The sequence below is a fragment of the Phoca vitulina genome, unplaced genomic scaffold (genome assembly GCF_004348235.1).
Source record: "Phoca vitulina isolate PV1807 unplaced genomic scaffold, GSC_HSeal_1.0 scaffold6, whole genome shotgun sequence".
Classification (NCBI taxonomy): domain Eukaryota; kingdom Metazoa; phylum Chordata; class Mammalia; order Carnivora; family Phocidae; genus Phoca; species Phoca vitulina.
In genome coordinates this window covers 35,618,700-35,642,917 of record NW_022589709.1, presented here as the reverse complement: position 1 = coordinate 35,642,917, position 24,218 = coordinate 35,618,700, and the positions used below count along the sequence as shown (strand labels likewise).

The 24,218-nt window shown below is 37.1% G+C and overlaps 1 protein-coding gene across 5 annotated transcripts in view; it reads right to left on the bottom strand.

Moving 5' to 3' along the window:
• MCTP1 (multiple C2 and transmembrane domain containing 1) overlaps positions 1 to 24,218 on the bottom strand; it is a 505,669-nt gene that overhangs the window by 267,991 nt on the left and 213,460 nt on the right. For all 5 annotated transcript variants that reach the window (XM_032403991.1, XM_032403986.1, XM_032403987.1 and 2 more), the window contains exon 2: positions 14,651 to 14,765. In XM_032403991.1, the coding sequence (XP_032259882.1) occupies positions 14,651 to 14,765 (115 nt within the window). The remainder of the gene's footprint in view (positions 1 to 14,650; positions 14,766 to 24,218) is intronic.

The following is a 24,218-nucleotide window of genomic DNA, read 5'->3' as shown; positions in this document are numbered from 1 at the left end:
GAGTAGGGAGCCCAATGCGGGGCTCTATCCCAGGACCCTGGGATCATGACCTGAGCTGAAGGCAGACGCTTAACCGACTGAGCCACCCAGGTGCCCCAGGTCTACATTCTATTTCCATTCGTTTACTAGTTATTCTTGACAAGTTTAACATGCTTCCATACATCAACAATTCTGAAGTTCATACCTGCTCCCCTGCTGAGTAATACAGTCTGTAGAATATTTTTTCTTTTCATTTTTTAATTTAAATTAATTAACATATATATAGTGTATTATTAGTTTCAGCCGCAGAGTTCAGTGATTCATCAGTCTTATATAACACCCAGTGCTCATTACATCCCATTGTAGAATATTTCCAAATCCTCCACTCCTGACTCATAAGTTGTTACCCAGTATTTTCATTTGGTCCTTTAAAAATCACACAAGACATTATAACAATTTTTACTTCATATAAATCATGCTTATTTAATGTTACCTGTAGGTTTACCAATTCCTTTGCTCACTGTTACTCACTAGATCTCACATCTGAGGTTCTTCTTCCTGAAGTAATCTTTCAGAAGCTCTTTTGGTGAAGCTCGACAGTGGCAAATTCTCTCAGATACTAATTACAAAATAGCTTTATTCTGACTTCAATCTTGGAAGATTATTTTGCTAGGTAGATAACTCAAAGTGGACAATTATGTTCTAATTTCAGATTGATAGGTTCTTTCAGCCCTTCAAAGAGATTATTGATAACTATGTTTTCTAACCCAAGTCATTGTTGTGAAATCTGCAGTCAAACTGTCATTCATATGTAGATCTTTTTTTCTCTTAAGCTGCTCTTAAAATATTTTTGCCTTTGTGTTCTGGAATTTTACTATAATGTATCTGGATCCAGAGTTCTGTTATTTATCAAGCTTGCTATAAGTCATGTTTTGGGTACTTAGGGATTTATATCCTTTGTCGGAATTGAAAAATTATCATCCATTAACTCAGCAACTATTTCTTCTCCTCTATTCTCATGGAAATTCCTAAATTAGATTTATTATTCTTTTCCCACGTCTCTCAATCCCAGTTGCAGAATTTCTATCTCTTTGTTTTCTTGTATTATGTTCTTGTATGTATGTTATTTATTGAAGTATAATGAACATACAGTGTTATATTAGTCTCAGGTATAACACCCTATTGATTCAAGGATTCTATTGCTCAGGGGTCATCATAAGTGTAGTCACCATCTGTCACCAAACAACGTTATTACAATATTATCAACAAATTCCCTATGCTGTAGTTTTCATCTCCATGGCTTATTTATTTTATAACTGGAAGTTGATACTTCTTAATCTCCTTTATATATTCTCCCATTTTCCCACACACTTCCCCTCTGGCAACCACCAGGTTGTTCTCTGTATTTAAGCATCTGTTTGTTTCTTTGTTTTGTTTTTTAGATTCCACGTATAAATGAAATCACACGGTATTTGTCTTTCTCTGTCTGATTTAGCATAATATCCTCTTGGTCCATCCATGTTGTCACAAATGACAAGATCTCATTTTTTTATGGCTGAGTAGTATTTCATTATAGATGTATATCACATGTTTATTCATTCATTCATCTATTTACTTCCATATCTTAGCTATTGTAAATAATGCTGCAATAAACATACGGGTGCATATATCTTTTTGAATTAGTGTTTTGGTTTTCTTCAAGTAAATATCCAGTAGTGGAATTATTGCATCATATGGTAGTTCTATTTTTTCATTTTTTGAGGAAACTTCATACTATTTTTCGCAGTGGCTGCACCAATTTACATTCCCACCAACCATGTGCAAGGGTTCCTTTTTCTCTACATCCTTGCCAACATTTATTCCTTATCTTTTTTATTGCAGCCATTCTGACAGGTGTAAGGTGATAACTCATTGTGGTTTTGATTTGTATTTCCCTAATAATTAGTAATTGAAGTATAGTTGTTTTAAACTTCAGACAATGCTGCATGCTTTCCATTGGATTCTTCCTTGAATAAAATTTTACAGTTCCAGTAAGTTTTTAGTATCCACCATAGCTGTATTATTTTATATACTTAAGCTAAATTAAAATGGAGACAGAGCAAAGATACTTTATCTCCACAAAGTAGTGTTGTTTTTTTTTAAATAGACTTTGATTTTTAGAGAAATTTTAGTTTCATAGCAAAGTTGACTGGAAAGTACAGAGAGTTCTTTATACTCTTTGCTCCCAACACATGCCTAGCGTTCCTCACTATCAACATCCTCCACAACAGTGGTACATTCGTATCAGTGAATCTACACTGACACATCATTATCACTTAGAGTCCATAGTTTCCATCAGGGTCACTGAGTAGTTTTTATTTACATATTTTGTCAACATGTAAATATATTTGAAATGTAAATAGCATTCAAATTATAAGGATAACATCAATGCAGTATAAACAATGTCTTATGCTTTACAAAATTATATTCAATCTCTAAAATATATCACCTATCATTTCATATATATGCATGTATATTTAAGATACATACATATTGAGTAAATTTAAAATGTTTTATACAGATACCAGATCAATTGTTGCCAGAAGTGTAAGGAGAAAATTAACCACAAAAGATCATAAAGGAACTTTCTGAGGTGATGGAAATGTTCTATGTTTTTGGTTTGGTGCTAGTTATGACTGTATTTTTCTGTCAAACTCATCAAACTGGAAGTTGTACTCTATGTAAATTATACCTCAATAAACATAATTTGAAAAAAAACTAAATACAATTATTCATTAAAAAGCTTTGTATAATAGAGGACTGGTAATTCAGAAAGAGAAATGGTCACTGAGTATAGAGTCTGTTCTCAACACAAGGTAGTAAAACATGATTGACTTTCTGGATAGATGGAAGGTTTTGCCTCACCCAAACTGAACACATCTCTCAAAAAGGGTCTGCTTTTACTCTGCTTTGAGTAGTTTATGACCATGGTCACTTGTTTAAAAAAAAAAAAAAAGGCAAACAAAGAATAGTAAGGGGTGGTCATGTCTAGACAACTTAAAACAGCTAAATGATTTGTTCTTCTACCTTTGTTGTTATGGTTGCTATAAAGTGCTGTTACTTTGGTTAATAACACGGGTGACGCTGTAGCTACTTCTCAACCTTTCTGAGTACTTGTGTGTCAGTGCAAAAATTCTTTTGATTTTGCTGTTCTCCAGGGTCAGGTCCTAAATTCAGACTAATAAAACTGACAAGGTGTTTTTACACTGACTCTGGTGTTTCCTAAGCAGCTCCTAGGTAGCTCCAAAGGCTTGGAATCACCTCGCCTTGAACCCCTTCCTGGGCACTTACAAGCAAGGAGGGACTGTCTGGTACAATTAGGCACAAGGGGAATACCCTGTACTTTCTTAATTTTCTCAATGCTTGCCCCTTCTTCTTGAGAATATTACCTTCGGCTACTCTATTTCTCTGCTAAACTGAATAGATAGTATGTCCACTATGTTGCTAGGCAGCAAATGGTAAAAATGATCTCCTAGTTGGCGGATTTCATCTGGCGTGGGAGAAATAGAAACACGTGAACAGAAGCTATATCTTTTGGCTTCCCTGAGTGTAACGATTCTTGTAACTGGGCATGTCCGTAAAAAGCTATGTCTACGGAGCACCTGGGTGGCTCAGTCGGTTAAGCGTCTGCCTTCGGCTCAGGTCATGATCCCAAGGTCCTGGGATCGAGCCCTGAGTCAGGCTCCCTGCTCAGCGGGAAGTCTGCTTGTCCTTCTACCTCTGCCCACCACCCGCACCCCACCTGGGCTCATGCTCTCTCTCTCTCAAATAAATAAAATCTTAAAAAAAAAAAAAAAGCTACATCTATGAAGTAGTTATAAGAGATACTGGCTCCTGTGAGAAATGAGGCATTTATACCAGAGTGGTTCTCACGCCTGCTCAGTGTGATCTTGTCTTCTTCATCTGCCCTGTGTCACCTGGCGGGCCAAGGAAGACAACTCCCAGATGGCTGTGGGGGTTGCCACAAGGACTGCAACAAGGGATAGATGATGCTATCCTGTTGAGTTGTGGTCCCTTCCCTGTATCTTCCTGAAGAGGTATCACGTAAGGCCTTGGATAGCCTTGTGAGCCTGATGTTCAGTTGAACCTAAAGGTCATATCGGGCATGGGATATTGTTTTTTGGGATAGGGAAAAGTTTTCAAAACAAAAAGAAAACTTAACTTAGCCAAGGCCCATTTTGTTTAGATGATAAAGTACTATTCTTCAATATGCTATTACATGCCCTATTGGGGTAAGGGGAAGCCTGTTCATAGTCATGCACATGACACAATGGATGTCAATAAATTGACTTCTAGGAAGATTTTATTTGTAGTTTTAAAATACTCTTATCAATTGGAGATGATTTTGGCACACAAAGTACTGTACTGATTGTAAGGCTTTGGAAATTTGCCAATGTCTTCATTGTCCATAAAACATTTTTCCCCTCAGGGTAATCATCACCTAAATTATAGTTATCCCCAGTTGCTTATGTTATCACTTCCAGTAGGGGATTCTACTGTCTTCTATACTGACATGATTGGTTTCTATAATAAACTTATCACGTAAGTATGTGATATTCAGTATGTCATCAACTGGTGGCCTCTGTTCTCCCCTCGTGCTTGTCTCAAGGTCCCTACTGTAAGCTAAAGACTAGACATCTTCTGGAAAATGACACATTAAGTCCCAGAACTTGATGGAAATGACTATTGAGGCTGCTAAGAATCAGCCCATGGGTGCAGGTTTCTAAATGTAAGCTGAAACTGCCACCATGAGTGAATACCTCATCAACTGTCCCAGGGGACTTAAAAGTTGGGATTTACAGAACTGTTTTGCTCCAAAGACAGATGATTTTGTGAAAGTAGATTACCAAGTAGGTTACCAAAATCAGCAGCAGAAGAAATAGGATCTTGGGAAAGTGAACAGACACTGCTTTAAATATTGCTATAAATATTGGTATTCTTTTTAATGGCTTATTTTATAAGAAGCACATGATAAAGCTCCTTTAGTCTCCTCCTCTCAACCCCACATTTAGAAGATTAAATTAGTGCTAATTAGAAGGAATGCCCTCTTTTAAAATAATCTTAATCAATGGGCCTATAACCTTATAAGGTTTGGCTATACCAAACAGTTGTACCAAAAATGTAAACTCATTCTTAATTGGGCTGCTGTGCCAATTTGACATTTCAAAATTTGTGGAAAGGGTAATTTTGTATATTTCATATGATCCAATTTCAGGGAGTATATAACTAAATTCCTGAGAATATTTCTCTCGATGGGCACAATACATCAAGATGCAAGAACACATAAAATTTCCTTTATGCTTATATTGAGAAGGAACATAATTTGTAAGAAGTCTAAATATGGAAAGCCACGAATATAAGCTAACTAACCTCCGGTGAATTGAGGACAATGTCTAATAAATGGAACTCAGAGACGCACTTTTAAAATGACTTAAGCTTAAAATCATCATTTTGTTAACAGATGCTGAATTAAATTAGGTTTATTCTAAATCAAATTCATCTAGAGAAAATAAAATCATATTTCCAAACAACCCACCACTGGCAAAGTCTATGCAGATTCTGAAGGAAATATGATGCATATTGATTGACCTTGTTGATACACTCCTGAGAACAACATCAGATATTGAACACACTGCCTTTCCTGGGTCCTTTTACTTTTCATGGCATACAGTTATTGGCAAAGGTTCAATAAGAGTTGGTCCTTCTTCTAAGTAAATATAATTAAGCAAAGTAAATCTGTAGCCATAATAATATAAGAAATAGCACATTTAAAAGTAAATACTATTTAGTTAGGTGTGATAGGACTGTATTTCATATATTGGAAACATCACCTTCAGAGTCTTTTCGGGAGATGGGTGTAGTAGTTGTTGTGTGTCTTAAGGAGTTTCAGATTTTCATTTGGTAAAGAATGTCCCCTCTTGGCCAACCTTGGGAATTTTGAAGAAAGGAATACCCTGATGTATGCAGCGCTGCAGACAGCCTGGAGAAGAGCTACTAAACCCTTTGCTCTGGCTCAGAATAAATGAAGTGTTAAGACCAGTCCAGATCAGATCAAGCAAAAACTTTCTAGGACAAAGGTGCAGTCTTGGAATCATTTACAAAATCTCAGGTAGAAGTTCATTCTCAGGGTTTAGTAATTGTATGGCCTTAGTTATATTAACATATAGCAAGGGAATCTTTGTATGTCAATGAATGATGTTTTTTGCACCTCTGAAAATAAGATAAGAAAAACAGAACAGAATATATGTATTCTGCAGAAGCTTATATAGTATAAAATATATGTATATATGTGCATGTGTGTGTGTGTGTATGTATATATATAGCTTTACTTCAGATCATAGACTATGTGAAATAGCTATTATTAAAACCCTGAGTCAGTGTGATTTTTTTTTTAATTCCCCAACAGTAGGAAACTGGTGAAAGGAATGACATTTCACAGGCATATATGTGATTGTGTCTGTATTGGGTAAAACAAGCTATACCTGATTCCACCTTTTGTAAGAAATGTAAAAAAAACCAATTGACTAAAAACATATTCAATTCACCATCTTAACCCAAAAAGGTAACATGACAGACCTTTTCTTGATCGCAGTAGCTCATTAAAGCCTGTAAATCTAAAGAAGGAGCTGCCAAAAAAAGCATCTCAAACCTGCTCAGAGGGCACCGTCGTTAAGCGTCTGCCTTCAGCTCAGGTCATGATCCCAGGGTCCTGGGATCGAGCCCTGCATCGGGCTCCTTGCCCAGCAGGGAGCCTGCTTCTCTCTCTCCCATTCCCTCTGCTTGTGTTCCTGTTCTCGCTCTCTCTCTCTCTCTCAAATAAATAAATAAAATCTTAAAAAAAAAAAAAAACCCTGCTCAGATAAACCTTCCTCTGATGATACAAATTGCATTCTCCTTCTGGGAAAAAAGGAATGCTTACAGCACTTAATTTTCTGATCAACTTTAATGGGACTAGAATTTTTTCTAGGAAGCATCAGTATACATAGTATGTCTTTAGAATGGGGACCCTTTTGAGAGTGAAATGAACCACTATTAACAATTATGCCAATTAACAGTTTAAAAAAAAAACCCGCCCCCAGGCAAGCCAGGATATATGGCCTTTCTACCATAGAGGAAATTCCTAAGGGTCAAAACCAAAGAGGATCCTAACACCGAAAGATGAGTGAATGTGTTGGGGGGGCACCTGCCCCTACAGCCAACCCTGTGAAGATTAGAGGAAATATATGTAAACACCAAATATCGTCCCTGAGGCATAATTCACACTCAGAGAATAACTCTCTTGAAAAGTTCTCATAAATTACATCTAATGACAAAATTGCTGGCAGGCCCTCCAACTTGAAAAGGGCTTGTTTATACTTAGAATACAGAATATGTTTTATAAAATTGAATTTATTTTGGGAAAAAAAATGCTTTCCAATCATTTCCTCAGATCTGGCTGTCTGTAACTGATATAAGGTCTTGGTTAGAGAGGTTTCATTAAACTGTGAGAAAAGTGAAGCTTGCAGGGGAAAACCATCTAGATCCTTTCCCATCCCCAGGTTTCTATAATTCTTACTCCAGCCTGAAAACACTGTTCTCAGAGCATCTGGAAACTTTCTTTGGCGGTGACACATCAGACTCACAGAGTAGAGTGACTGGAGTTCTCTAACTCTACTCAGTGTAGGGACTTCTTTTTTTTTTTTTTTTTAATTTATTGTTATGTTAATCACCATACATTACATCATTAGTTTTTGATGTAGTGTTCCATGATTCATTGTTTGCGTATAACACCCAGTGCTCCATGCAGAACGTGCCTTCTTTAATACCCATCACCAGGCTAACCCATCCTCCCACCTCCCTCCCCTCTAGAACCCTCAGTTTGTTTTTCAGAGTCCATCGTCTCTCATGGTTCGTCTCCCCCTCCGATTTCCCCCCCTCCATTCTTCCCCTCCTGCAATCTTCTTCCTCTTTTTTTTTTTGAACATATATTGTATTATTTGTTTCAGAGGTACAGATCTGTGATTCAATAGTCTTGCACAATTCACAGCGCTTCTAACACTTATAGATAGAGTCACAATAAACAAGTTCACATGGATCACTTTTTTTTTCTGCAGATGATCTAACGCCTCATTCAAATGTTATTGCCACAGTTTACTTTAGTTCTAAGACCTTCTTTAGATGACATAAAATATGGATCACTTTTTGATTATTTAAATTTATTCCTAGTATTTGAAGAGAATCAGTTGTCCTCTGTAGTGGAATGACTTGGGTTCTCCCAAAGATACGTCTAAGTCCTAACTCCATGCCTATGAATGCAACCTTATTTGGAAATAGCATCTTTGTAGATGTACTTCAGGTATGAATCTTGAGATGAGATCATCCTGGATTTAGGGTGGGCCCTAAATCCAACGACTGTCCTTATGAAAGAAAGTGGGGAGAGACTGGAGACTTGGAGACACGGAGGGAAATGCCCTGTGAGGATGGAAGCAGAGGTCGGAGTGATGCTGCCACAAGCCAAGGAATGTCTGGAATCAACAGAAACTAGAAGAGGCAGGGAAGAACTCTTCCCAAGAGCCTTTGGAGGAGGTGTTCCCCTACCACACCCTTGACTGTTTGACTCCTGGATTCCAGAGCTGTGAGATAATAAATTTCTGTTGTTTTAAGCCACCAAATTTGCACTAAATTGTTAAAGCAGCCCTAGAAAATTAATACATCTTCCATGGTACAAATTACAAGAAATCAAATTGTAGGCAATTGCTATCACCAGATTTAAGTACACAGATTGCTCTTACTTTTCTAACAATGCAAATAATCATGTCAAGACATTACATTCAAATGTGATAGATTATAATATGGTCCTGAAAAACCCAATCCAATTAAAATATAAATGGCATTTTTCTAGTAATAACTAGACATGACGATTGTCACAGGGCTGCCAGATAAAATAAGGAACTCAGTTAAATTGAAATTTCAGATAAAAAATACATAACATTTAAGTAAAGTATGTCTTAAATATTATATAAAATATATTTATTTGACAAATTTTTATTATTTATTTTTTTGTTAAATAAAGTTGACATGTAATATTGTGTAAGTTTGAGGAGTTCGGCGTGTTTAAATTTATAAATTGTCATATGTTGTCATTGTAGCAATACCATATTACATAGTTATAGTACAATATTATTATCTATATTCATTATACTGTGGATTAGATGAGATGTATTTATACTAAAAGTAATGTGTTGTTTATCTGAAATTCACATTTAATGAGGTATCTTGTATTTTTATTTGCTAACTCTGGAACCCTACGATTGCAGCAGAGAGATTGTACGTATTACTCCAAATCACATAGCTAATAGAATGTGGAGCTTGGCTTTGAAACTATGTGCATCATACTCTTCAAGATCATGTGTTTCTAGTTCATAGACACAATAAAACTTAGCACAATGCAGTAGCATTGCAAGAAGTCATCTACTTGTTCTGTAAAAAAGGTTATAAAAATGGAAGAATGTCTTATTTGTTTCAGAGGTACAGGTCTGTGATTCATCAGTCTTACACAATTCACAGCGCTCACCACAGCACATACCCTCCCCAATGTCCTTCACCCAGACACCCCATCCCTCCCACCCCCCACCACTCCAGCAACCCTCAGTTTAATCCTGAGATTAACAATTCCTCATAGCAGTGAGATCATATGATACATGTCTTTCTCTGGGGGGAAATCGGAGGGGGAGACAAACCATGAGAGACTGTGGACTCTGAGAAACAAACTGAGGGTTCTAGAGGGGAGAGGGGAAGGGGAATGGGTTAGCCTGGTGATGGGTATTAAAGAGGGCACGTATTGAATGGAGCACTGGGTGTTATACGCAAACAATGAATCATGGAACACTACATCAAAAACGAATGATGTAATGTATGGTGATTAACATAAAAAAAAACTAATGATGTAATGTGTGGTGATTAACATAACATAATAAAATAAAATTTAAAAAAATAAATAAATAAAATAAAATGTTCTCATTGTGAAGAAAAAAAAAAAAAAAAGGAAGAATTACGGCCAGTTTTGACTGCTGAGCCCAACTCCATGCCCATTATGTATGAAGGAAAATTCTGGAGATGAAAAGAACATTCTAGCGATGGTGGTGATGGTGAAGTGTTTTCCCATTCCACTATTCTGTGCAAGTGTGATAAGGGATAGAGGGGGCATAGCCATTTTGGTTTTGCTGGGCAGTAGGTGAGGGCATCAATGTAATAAATGATAAAAGTACAATTTCTGCTAGTTCTAATCATTATAAAAATATTTTTGCTGAGGGGCGCCTGGGTGGCTCAGTCGTTAAGCATCTGCCTTCGGCTCAGGTTATGATTCCAGGTCCTGGGATCGAGCCCCACATCGGGCTCCCTGCTCAGCGGGAAGCCTGCTTCTCCCTCTCCCACTCCCCCTGCTTGTATTCCCTCTCTCGCTGTGTCTCTCTCCGTCAAATAAATAAATAAAATCTTTAAAAAAAAAAAAAAATATTTTTGCTGACATTCACCTTTTTCCAAAAGCCATATGGCTCCCAGGTACCATGACCCTTAAATCTCAATAGTTCTTTTGAGCTCCCTCATTCATGATGTTACCAGACGTTCCCCTGAAGCACCTCTCATATTTTCCTTTCCTTTTCCATTTCCCCATCCATAATCCCAATTCAGGCCCTCAAAACTATACTCCCATATGCCTGCAGCATTTCCTAGCTTGTTTTCTCACTTTGAACTACCCATCCCCATTTAACTGTCCTGGATGTATATAAATTCACAAGTGTAAAGTCACCCAATACGACCTATCCAGTCATATGCTTAACACATCTGCCATTCAGAGGTGGGTCTAAGATAAATTTTAATCAATCTGATACTTAACTCAAGTTGTTTCCTTTGTTTAAATATCTCCTCTCATATCTACTCAATAAAAAAGTCATAAATGTCAGGCCAAGTAAGTAAAACAGTGAAGCTGGATTGGAGTTCGCATTTTAAACACACGCGGATATTCTTCACTTCCACAAAATATTTTTTCCCCATTTTTCTTAAGAATATGGCCCTCTTGCACATATTGCATGGAGCACTGGGTGTTATATGCAAACAATGAATCATGGAACACTACATCAAAAACTAATGATGTATTGTATGGTGATTAACATAACATAATAAAATTTTAAAAATCTTAAAAAAGAAAAGAATATGGCCCTCTTGTTCTACTTCAAAAAATTCCTCTTTGTGGCAGAGACAACCACACAGAGAAATTTGCAGCTGTAGGAAAGACAGTGTGTGTGGACAGTGCCAGCCAGACTGACAACTCTGGAGACATGGAACCGTGGGACGAGATTGTACGCCCCCTGTCCACAGGGCAGCTGCTACTCAGGTCAGATAACTAGCATCGTATATTGTCAGAGTATGTCTGATATTTTCTCATGATCACACTGACTCCATGCATTTTTTGACGAGAATGTCAGAGAAATGATGTGCCTTTCTCAGTGCATGATATCAGGAGGTCCATGATATCTGTCTCTCATTACATTTGGGCAAGGTGGTATCTTCCAAGTCTCTCCATTGTAAAGTTACTATTTCCTCCTTTGTAATTCATATGTATATTGTTAGGAAATACTTTGAAATGATGCAAATATCCCATTTCTCATCATAATTTTGCACATGTAATTTTAGCATCAATTGATGATTTTTGCCTGAAAAATGTTACTGTGTTGTTTGTTAAAAGGTGATTTTCTATTCTTATTTTCCTTTCTACATTTGTTCATTGGAATTCTACCATTAGGAAAAGCTGCACCTTCTCTCCCACTTATTTATTTATTCAGTTATTTACTTACCAGCATGAACTCATATTATTCAATGGATTAGAATTCATTATTATCATCATTTATTTTGTTGCTGAAACTGTCCAAGTTTTGATTACTGGGAGCTCTTTTAAGTTGGCTTCTATGTTGTTCTGACATCATGCCATCGATTTTTTATTACTTCCTTACTTTCTGGGACTGCAAAATATTCCAGGCTCCTCTTGCACTTTCCCTGGCCCAGATCTGCAATCAACCATTTCTCCAGGAGCACTGCTTACTTTTCTTGGGAAAATTGTATTTAGAAACCAAACTCTGGGCCCAACCTGTGTCAATTGCTACTCTGTCATTACACATTTGCAATTGTTTCTAGGCCCTCTCAGCAGATAGGTGTAGGAAACACATACACGCACACACACACACCTCTATGCATTATAATTTCGGCCTATCTGTATATGTATTAAAAACCATTAGTTCATACTGATGCCCCTCTAAAACCAGAAGGTTCTTTGCAGCTTTTCCTTGTTCTATTTTTGTAACTTCTTTCTCCAACAGTGGAAAAACTGGCTCTCATTATCTACAATATATTTATTTATTTGTTCAGTCCCAGTATACACATTAAGTAGTTTCAGAATTGGTAGTCATGCTCTAGAGTACATCAAGTATAGTGCTTTTTTGTCTTGAGTTTTATGGTGTATAATCCAAATATTGTTTCATATGATCACTTAGTTTAGTTGTTTTATTCCTCATCCCCCTAAGGTATGGTTCTAGTTACCATTAATTTTGGGTTCCTCCTACATCCTAATCATTATTTACTTATTTATTTAGTTAGCTTGGTTCTGAAATATTGCCATAACCAAAGGGTTAGAACTATACAAGTTTTACTCAGAGAAAAATCACTTCCTCATCCTTTTTACCCCATTCCCATCACTCATTCTTGACACCTGTTCTTACCTATATTATGTATGTTATTAATCTCATTAGTTTCTGGATTTTACTTCCAATATTTCTTTTTGAATAAATGAACAGATAATGCAGAATTTCTTATACTCCCCCTTTCTTACATTCTATACTGTCAATAATCTTTTGTACTTTGCCTTGTCAATAATATCCTGTAACTCTTACCTTTTTTCTTTTTAAAGATTTATTTATTTATTTGGGGGGGTGTTGCAGAGGGAGAAGGAGAGAGACAATCTCAAGCAGACTTCCTGCTGAGTGAGGAGCTTGATGAGGGGCTCAATCCCACGACCCTGAGATCATGACCTGAGCCGAAATAAAGAGTCAGATGCTTAATTGACTGAGCTACCCAGGCACCCCCCTGTAACTCTTTTCATAACAATTCCTAGAGATTTTCCTTATTCTTTATTTTATAGCTGCACAATATTTCATCATGTGGATGTACCATATTTTATTTAACCACCTCACCTATGTATAGGCATTTTATAATTACAAACAATGTTGTATTAAATAATTATGTGCATATGTATTTAATATTGTTGGGAGGGCATATCTAGGACTAAAATTTTGATCTCCTGATGGCTGATTCAATTCTGTTTTAAATCAAATGATGCAACAGAATGTAATTAAGAGTACTCCTCAAACTAAAAAATGTAGTATACATATATACAACCAAATAATACTGTATTAATAGCATTATTTTCTTTCTCTAATCTAATTGTAACTGCTTTTGAGACAAGCAGTTCAGTTCAATAAAAATTTGTCCTTGACTACTTAACCAGATGGCTAATTTTGAAAATTAAGTGTGTTAAAATTCTACATTTCTAATCATACCTTCATTCACTAGTTTTTACTAAAAAATTAAATCTATTAGTTGTACAGTTTCTAGTCTTTAAAAACCCACTATTATACTGAATTATTTTTTCCATTTTATTCTTGTAGAGACAAGAGATAGAATTATAAACTGTAGTCCTAATTTGGTTCCTTCCAAACCCTAAATGTGGATGTCAAATAGGGTGGGAGCAGGTAAATAAGACTGCATGATGTCAGGAGCATTTTTCAGGTTGTCTGACACCTGTTAGAGGCTTAGGGGCTCTCCCCACTTCCTTGTTGGAGGAGTTATACTCAAATTCAGCTTCCTATGGAATTGGAATTGTGGGTTGTCAGGCCCCTCAGGTCTCCACACCCTGAATAGCTAGTATTTTGAACTGTGAACAGGATGCTCCACAGTCTACCTAGCGTCCATCCCCAGGGCTGCCTCTCATGTGGGTTCAAGGAATCCCTAATGTAGCCCAGGCTAGTTCACCAGGAGACTGCCTTGAGATTTGGAAACCAGAAACTAGAGAGTGTTTTCCTTGTCTCTTCTTTCATCATGGACTACAAAGACCTACCATGAGACTACTGCCAGGTCCAACCAAGCCTCAGAAAAATCACTGGTGGGAATCTCCAAAGTTTTGGCGAAATGTCTGTCCTGGATTCTGCAATGTTAGCAGATTCAACTGTGCAAATCTATGCAGCAACAAGAACTTCAGGTCTGCCAAATGGTTACTTCTGATATGGCTCCAAATATGTGCCTCATCTACTAACCAATCATGTCACTGATAATATATAAGCCTGAGTCTAATATGTCAGCAGTTTAGTAGGGACCATACTGTTTGGGTCAGGACCAGTTCAGAGTTTTTGAATTTGCATCATAACCTCTTTCTCTGTGATCACAGGAGTAAATAAAGCTTCAAACCATATTGCTGAACCCAACCTTCTAAAAATTATAATACTAAAGGTGATTTTTTTTTTTTTTACTTAAGCAACCGTAAGGAAAACAAAATTTGTCAAAAACACATAAAATAAGTTTCCAGGTGGTTGTGTTCTTATGTTCTTACCTCCTCGATCTCGGGCAGCTAAACTTTGACCCCTTCTTAATGTAATGTCCAATTGGTACATTCCGGGATCAGCCAAGGGGACATCTGCATTACTGGTTCCAGCAGTATTTATTTTCTGAAAAACAAGAAATATACAAAATATTAAATTTATTATCTCTTTCCTATTTCCTCTAGTGGGGGCCATACATAGCTTCACTCAAACTGGAAGAATTAGTCAATAAAATGAATCATCTTGTGCGTTATCATGCCATAATCACCCAGTTCTCTGAAGGTTTTTAAATTCATGAAGTTCTTTAGACTCAAAATAAAAACATGGCACTTATAGGAATTCTTGTTTTAACTCAGATTCAAGATAACAAATATAATATGAAAAACATTCCCCATGGATAGCCCCACATAATTCAACTAAGTAAGACTACATAGGAATAGTGTCTGAAGTAAAAATACAATCAGTGATGAATGGAGAATAAAGGTATGCAAGAACAGTTTATTTCCATACAAGTGAGCTGACAATTAAAGTGATTTATTCAGGTAACTGTGTTGACTCATTTATCTATGCAAAAGTGTCATACTGATGGATTACACATTTCTATTTCAATCCCAGCAAAAAATATGTAATTATACAGAAATAAATTTACCCAGTATTTTGACAGTATTTGTAAGAAATAAATACTCAGTGGGACTAAATTTCTAATGCTGCTTTCTGTAGAATAAAAGTGCACAAGCTATTTCTAGAACTAAACATTTTTGCAAGACTACCCCTATAGGATATCTTTAGTAACAATATACTATTAATTTACAGGCATTAAGTTAAATAAACACTTGCAAGGGGAATAGCTATATTAAAACAACACAAAAGAAACAATAAAAATTGTATAGGTCACATTTTATACTTTATGCCACTTTGAATACAATAGGAAAACCGACTTTTCTTCACATATTGAAATGATTTTAAATTCCTATAACTTTTCTTCCAATTCAAAAAGAAATATTCTTTTGTTTTGGAATCATATGCATGGATAAGGTAAAAATTTAGATGCCGGTCTGGCTCTTCTAATTCTACAGTTCATATGAAATACAATTATAAAGCAGCTCTTTCTCCCCCATGCTTCAAGAGCAAGAAAGAAGCTTTCCTATAGGAGCAATTATCATTTAAAATAAGAAGGAGCACAACTTTGACTGATAACCCAAACTCCTCATCTCTCCTCTGGTAACAATAAGAAAGATTCCACTTCTTTTCATGGTACCCCTGTTCCTATGTATGACACCATGCCACAGTGGCTCAGGCTAGAAATCAATGAGCTCTCCTTGACTTCCTCATTTCCCTCTCCACCACATGCACAAAGTTGCCAAATCCCATCCACTCCCTTTCCACCACCATTCCATCTCCCAATTGTCTTTTTTTTTTAATTTTTTATTGTTATGTTAATCACCATACATTACATCATTAGTTTTTGATGTAGTGTTCCATGATTCATTGTTTGTGCATAACACCCAGTGCTCCATGCAGAGCATGCCCTCTTTAATACCCATCACCAGGCTAACCCATCCTCCCACCCCCTCCCCTCTAGAACCCACAGTTTGTTTCTCAGAGTCCATAGTCTCTCATGGTTCGTCTGCCCCTCCAATTTCCCCCCCTTCATTCTTCCCCTCCTGCTATCTTCTTCTTTTTCTTTTAATTCCTATTACCCCTAATTTGGATCCGGCCTTCGACAAGAGAGCAACAAAGGTGAGATGATTGTCTTGCTCTTCTCTCAAACATCGGCTTTTCCCACCTCCTTGGCGTTACCAATTCTAACGATTTAGGGTATATCCTTCCACATTTTGAAGGGCTTGTACAAACACAGATACATATAGGTTTATTTTTCTTTGGTTGAGTTTTCAGTTTTTGTCTTTTAGAAAGATAGTACTATATTTTGCCTATTATTTCACAATTTATTTAACTTAAAAATGTCACGGGCACTTTGCTAATCAATACATATGGATCTATCTATTTTTTTTCCAAGTACATCATTTTCCACAGTGTGGGGGTACCGTAATCATAATTTCTTCAATTATTTCTCTATTGATGAACACGTGAGCTGGTTTCGGTACTTGCCACTACGAGGACTTGCACTTTTATTTCACTGATAGGATGAATTTTTCCAAAAAAGTTTATATAGTTCACATTACTATTGGAAGTATACAAGACACGTATTTCCCATATCCTAGTTAACATTGGATGTTACTAATTTTCAATTTTGGAGGGCAAAAAATGTTCTCTCCCTTAAATATACATTTCCAGAACTATGGTAGGGTGTCTTGTAACTAATGTAAATGGCAAGAGTGATAGCTGTTCACCACACCACACAGAAGATGCCAACTTGGAAAGACAGGAAGCCAATCAAGGCCTTCTAAACAACTTCTTGAAAAACAGTTTGTATGTGGGTCTAAAATAAGCAAAATTTAAATTCAAATCCAGAAAGCGTTTGTTAAAGCTCGAAGTATGTTCCAAGCCTTTCGTTAGGTTCTTGTATATACATTATTTCAAAATAAACAAGCCCATTAATAAATACTTACTATAGATAGATTTACCACTTTCTAAGAAACGTAATAAAATCTATAGGGAAGGAGACATATTCTACCCATTCTGCATCCTCTCTAGTATTTTGATAGGTATTTTAAAGGCAGAAAAGTTTGAATGTTCAGATGGCCGCATATTTTGTAGTTTTCATTGTTCTATGCAGTGCCTCTTGAAGTTTAGAGTTAATAATTTATAGGGTACCTGGTATAATATTTTAAAATGTATATTATACTATATGGGCAAGGAAGGAATTTTCAAAGATAATTTTACCTATATTAGGTTTTTCACTTTCGTTGCTTTAGAATTTAATACTTGGTTAAGAGATAACTTCACTGGACTTATATTTACTGGCTTTTTAAAGCCTGAATAATACTCCTCTGTGTGTGTGTGCGTGTGTGTGTGTGTGTGTGTGTGTGTGTGTGTGTATCACATTTTCTTTATCCATTCATCCAATGATAAGCATTTAGGTTGTTTTTTATCTTGGCTATTGTGAACAATGCTATAATGAATTTGGGAATGTAGATCTCTCTCCAAGATACTGATTTCCTTTCCTCTGAATAAATACCTGCCCTCCTCCTCTTGTTCCCCGTGTCTTCCTTCCCAGTCTTCGAGGGTCATTTCATTAGCACTTATATCTTTCTTGTTCATTATCACATTCTATCTCAAATGTCATATTTGTCATTTTAGATTGTAAACTTTTAAAATCAGGGAATAGAGTGTTAAAGAATCAAATTGAAAACAAATCGTGACAGAGGCAATGAAAATAGAAAGATGTCTTTTTTTTTTTTTTGATGTCTTTAAGGACACATGATCTAGCTGAACAGACACAGACATGGGGATAAATGACAAAGTTGGGTTTCATAGGTGGTTTGTTTCCTCTCTTTTTCTGTTTCGGCACCTTTTGTCATGAGGAACATAAGTATACCCTTAGAATCTTTTTCTAATATATAGTGCTATAGGCTGCCATTACCAATTAGTCAAAATTGGCACTTATAATGAAACCCTGTCCACTCAAGAGCTGTCATTAAAGACAGACTGCCGCAGTGGAGTTATTAAGTCATTGAGAGAACAGGAAAGAAAGACCAATTATAATGTGAGAAGAATCTGAGGTGACCTCAGAGAGAGGTCAATGGATCAGGGTGTGAAAATATGGGTAGGAGTTTGACAAGTGAAGATTTGGAAGAAGGGAGGATGGACCAGAGGGGGCACCACTGGATAGTGTGAGAAATGAGGTAGAAAGGAAGACTCGTGTACTGTGACACCAGGCTGAGAGTTTCAACCCATGGGCAACATGAAACCATCCCAGGTTTTGAAGAGAGAAGCAGTAATAACCAGGCCTTGTTTAACAAACACTTATTGCCTATCTGCTCTGGCCTAAGTGCTTAGATTTCAGAAATAATCAAAACCAGGCCTTTTCTTTCCACAGGATAGAAGACAGAAGAGAAATCCTGTGGATATAGAAGTTTTTTAAAGGTTTTATAACAGTCAAGTTTAAGTCACAAGGGTCGGAAATGGTCAGTGGTAATGGAAATAAAAAGTGAATTTGAGAGATATTGAGGAGATTCAATCAACTGAATTTGTCATCTGACAAGATGTGGGAGATAGGGCAATGGATGGATGAGTCACACAGAAGTCTGAGCTGAGCCTCTGGGAGAATGGTGGTGCCAGCAGTGTGAGAGGAGAAGCGAGCTCCAAGCCATCACAGGGAAAACTTCCAGGGATACCTCCAACTCTCTAAAAGAAGGATGTCAAGAACTTAAGAAGATCTAGAGAGTCATCTCTCCTCAGGCTCACTGAAGTGGTTCCCAGAAGAAAACTGGAAGGCTAATTACAGGGAGATACTAGAAATATATTTTTTTTTATTGTAAATTATCTTTCTAAAAATGTTTATTAAGTCCCCAAATGTTAACATGTATTAGGAAAGAGATATTTGAAGTGCTAGGTACATATACAGCTCTAAGACAAGCTTTGTCATTTTAAACATATCTTTTTTTCTCAAATTTAACACTTATTTAGTGACTATTATGGGAACTTCAAATAGATCCTTCTTCTCCCCAAACTGTCATGCTCCACACTTAGTTGCTCTGTTTAAACTACTTTATTGAGGTATGACTGATGTGTAAAAAGCTATACATACATAATATACAATTTGATGAGTTTGGGGATAAGATACATGTGTGTAACCATCACAGCCATCAAGGCTGCCAACATACCCAGCGCCTCCCAAAGTCTCCTCCCACCTCCTTTAGTTTTATTATCATTTTTTGGTTTGTGGTCAGAATACTTAATAAGAGATCTACCCTCTTAGAGAATTTTAAATATATGATACAGTATTGTCAGCCAAAGGCATTGTGCTATACAGCAGATCTCCAGAGTGTATTCATCCTGCGTAAGTGAAACTTTGTACCCTTTGACCATTATCACCTCATTTTCCCCTCTCCCTTGCCCCTGGCAATCACCATTCTCTGCTTCTATAAGTTTGACTATTTTAGATTCTACATGTAAGTGAGATCATACAGTATTTGTCTTTCTATGTTTGGCTTATTTCACTTAGCATAATGTTCTTCAGGTCTATTCATGTTGTCACAAATGGAAGATTTTCCTTCCCTTTTTTTTTTTTAAACATGGAATGTTATTCTATTGTATACATACAATAAATTTTCCTTTATCCATTCATCCATCAATGGGCATTTAGGTCATTTCCATATCTTGGCTATTATGAATACTACAATAAACATGGGAATGCAGGTATCCCTTCGCAATCTTGACTTAAATTCCTTTGCACAAATCTCCAGAAGTGCGATTGCTGGGTCATGTGGAACCACAAAAGACCCCAAATAACCAACACAATCTTGAGAAAGAACAAATCTGGAGGCATGACACTTTCTACAGTGATCAAAATAGTATAGTACTGGCAAAAAAACAGATATATAAACCAATGGAACAAAATAAAAGGCCCAGAAAGAAACCCATACATCAGAGAAGAAACCCAACGTCAACTAATCTTCTGTAAAGGCACCAAGAACAGAAAGTGGGGAAAGGATAGCCACTTTAGTACATGGTGTTGTTAAAACTGGATATCCACATGCAAAAGAATGAAATTAACCCTTCTCTTACACCATATGTGAAAATCAGCTCAAAATGGATTAAAGACTTAATTACAAGATCTGAAGTTGTAAAACTCCCAGAAAAAAACATGGAAAAAAGCTCCTCAGTATTGGTCTTGGCAATGAGTTTTTGGATATGACACCAAAAGCACAGGCAACAAAAGCAGAAATAGACCAGTGGGACTACATCAAATTAAAAAGTTTCTGCGGAGCAAAAGAAGCAATCAGCAAAATGAAGATAACCTATGGAATGGGAAAAATATTTATAAACCATATGCCCAATAAGGGATAAATATCCAGAGTACATGAGGAACTCATACAACTCGATAGCAAAAAAAACACACAAACTAGTTTGATTAAAAATTGGGCAAAGACCTGAATAGACGTTTCTCCAAAGAAGACATACAAATGGCCAACAAATACATGAAATGGCACTCAACATCACTACCAGGAAAAGCTAATCAAAACCACAACGAGATTTTACATCATGCCTTTTAGGACGGCTATTATTAAAAAAAAAAAAAAAAGATAACAAATGCTGGTGAGAATATGGAGAAGAGGAATCCTTGTACACCTTTGGTGGGAATGTAAAATAAATGCCTAGCTCAAAGTCTGAAATTCAGGTTTCTAGCCACAGGTAGAGGATTAGGGAGGTTTCTGTGACAACAAAGTTTTGGGACTGATAAGGCCAAAAAGCAGATGCAATATTTGAAGTTGTACATTTTGAGTAAAAGTCAGAACTTTATCAGGTCACTTATGGGAAAGTCAGAAAAAGAATGTGGAAGAGAGGGTCTCTGAGAATTTGAAAGGAAGCATTTGGAGGGATTATGTCCAGAGCACCCACGTCTTCTACTCCACCCAGCCACTATCTTTGCAGAAGCCCTTCCTCCATGTTCCTGGCTCGCTTGAAGCCGGGCAGTTACCATCAATGATAATGTCAAATTTCCCAACCCTTCTTTCCCTCATTTAAACAGATTAGTGGTTCTCAACCTTGAAGGCTTTGGCTGGGCACCTGGAAACTCTGTGGGTGGGACCCAGGCAGCAGTATTTTCTCTTACAGGTCCTAGATGATTTCAATATGCAGCCTAACCTGGCCCATTGTGCTAATTATAAAAGCAAGTCTTTGAGAAGGCTTATCTACAAAGAATTTCCAGACTTTTAAAATATATATCATGAAACACTTGCGAAATACATGGGGGAATCAATCTGAGGGTCCCTCTTACTTAGAGCTCTACTGCTTAGGAGGCCTTTTTACCCAGGTAAGAAAGCTTCCACCAGAAGATATAATGGTGCTGATGGATTGAAACGTGAGAGTGCCACCTTGGTTTTTTGAGATTTTCATTATAGGCAAAAAAATGGGGTTACTCTGATAGCTGGGGTGGTTGATCATTATCATCAATAGGAAGTGGAGATATTGTAGCAGTGTACAAGGAGGGGGAAGAATGTCTGCATTCTAGGAGATTTTCTTGAATGCTCCTAGAACTGCCATGCGCAGTGGATTGCAGATTGGCTCGGTTTTTCAGTATGTATTTCATACACTGAGGCCATGCTCCGTGCAGCTCTAACTTTCTCTCAACAAAATCCACTTAAAGTTAGAACTTCATGAAAGCTTTTACATTTTCAACTTTGCAAATTTAACAACCTTGTCAAGGATATCAAGAGGCATTATTGAGGATTTCTACTTAGTCATTACCATTTTCTACTTAGTCATCTCTCCTAGTTTCTATGACATTGAAGATATTTGCACAGTGGAAATCTCCGTCACATGGAAATCAAAAATTTTAAAAACTGAATTCTCAAAAACAGAACTCAAAAGCCCCTGAGGTATTCTCAGTTCAGTGAAGCTCCCTGATTCACTTACCATGGCAACATTATGATTAGTTGGAGGTCAATGGATTAAATGACTTTAGAAATTGAAACCACACAATGGGGAAATCCATGGCAACCAATGGGCATGCCCCACCAGGTATGTCAGTCACAGTGTCTGACTAATCCACAGCCCACCTTGAAAGAGCAGCTTATGCTTGATGTGAACTTAACTTCCTTGCCTCTTGTTCCTAGCCGATTAGATCTGTAGCTGGTTCTCTTAGCTAAGGGCAGACAATGCCAGGCTAGTCAATGATAGGTTGTAACATAGGAGTTATTAGGCAAAGGTTGTTTGTACCAAGTTTGAAGAGAAGAGAAAGTTAAAAGTGGCTGCTAAACCCAAGGGTCATGACAGAGTGACTGGAGAGGCCATGATAACCCGTGTATAATTCCACACCAAGAAGGTGGTGCTATAACTAAGCAGAAGTACAGGGCAGAAAAAGTACATACAGTAGAAAGTAGAATGCCACCTTGTAGCAGGACATATAAACAGACCAACTAACCAAAGTCAAGTATGACAACGGCTGGGCAGGAGAGTGAATATCACATGATGTGATGAGCACTGGGGGTTATACGCAACTGAAAAATTATTGAACGCTACTCCTGAAACTAACGATGTATTCTATGTTGGCTAATTGAATTTAAATAATTTTTTTTTTTTTTAAAAGGGAATGAGTATCTACGAGTTACTACTGTTGAAGTCCTGGAGTGGCTCTGGGACTTAAGGGCCAGCTGCTCCGGGCTCTGTGCTCTTGTATGGCTATGGTCTCCTTGGCTTTGCACGAGATAGGTGAAAGAAGCCCTTGGCTCTTACAACACAATAGATCAAGAAAAGAGAAGAGCAACAAGAATGAGCACAGAAATAAGAAAGCAGTCAGGTAGCATGGGAAATCCATGAACACTCAGAATGCAGTAATACAGGAGGAAGTGAGCTGCACAGAGAGGCTGCAGATAGACAGAAATCACCCCATGCCTCAATTTCTTCCTTCCCCATACTGTGCAGTGTTAACTGATTTGAACTGATGCCCCTGAGATGCTAGCTCTCCACCCACGGGCCAAATAAGGTCAATGCTCTGCAATTACAAAGTGAGGATAACGTCATGTTTTTATTAATATTTGCAGCAAGAACTGGGGGGAAGGTCTTATGGTTAAGGTAATCATGTAATTTATCATTGAAACCGAGAGTCAAAGGGAGTGCTTTTAATAATTATAGGCAAAACCAGGCATTAAGAAAACTGTCTCAGAGAAAGAAGGATGCATGTTACAGTACTTAACAAGTTAGCCATGGGTTAACTAGAAAGATACACTAAGCTTCTTTCTGCTGATCATCTGGTCACATCAAAGCTTTACGACAGTTCGTTTTAGAACTGAACTACAACCCTGGGTTGAATTCTGGAATTTTGATTTTGCAATAGTCCAAGTCAAACGAAATGGGCCTATAAATACTCAGGCCCACAAAATGGCAATATTTAACCACTACTGAAAACAGTACAAAACTCAGTACTCCCGGAATGTCTTTTCTGGGACTCCCACAACACTGATTACTCACCCTTGACTTGTCTGCTAAATTGACTTCTGTGGAGCATCACTTCATTATTGCAGATAACTTTTTCCACCCATACATACAGCATATAAAATAACTTAAGCCAAAGGAAAGCAAATAAAATTCTCTTTTCTCAATCTTTATATACATGGACCACTCCTTTTTGGAATCAGATCCTGTAACCAGCCTTTCTGTTAACCAGATGCAGACTTTGATGATGAGGGGCGGGTGTGAGGTCTACTATTTAACTTGAGCCCCAGATACTTATCCCCTCTGCACCTTTGTTTTCTCTTTAACATGGAGCAATATATACCTTACAAAGGACTGTTTCGATGATGGGATAAAATATGTAAAAGTGCTTTGTTAAGTGTAAGAAATCATTTAACTATAAGTAGTTATTTGGGGGCAGGAGGTGAGGAGAACTATTATAAAACAGAGGGAAGATTACAGGAGTGAAAACACAAAGACCTCACACGGGCCTAATTATAC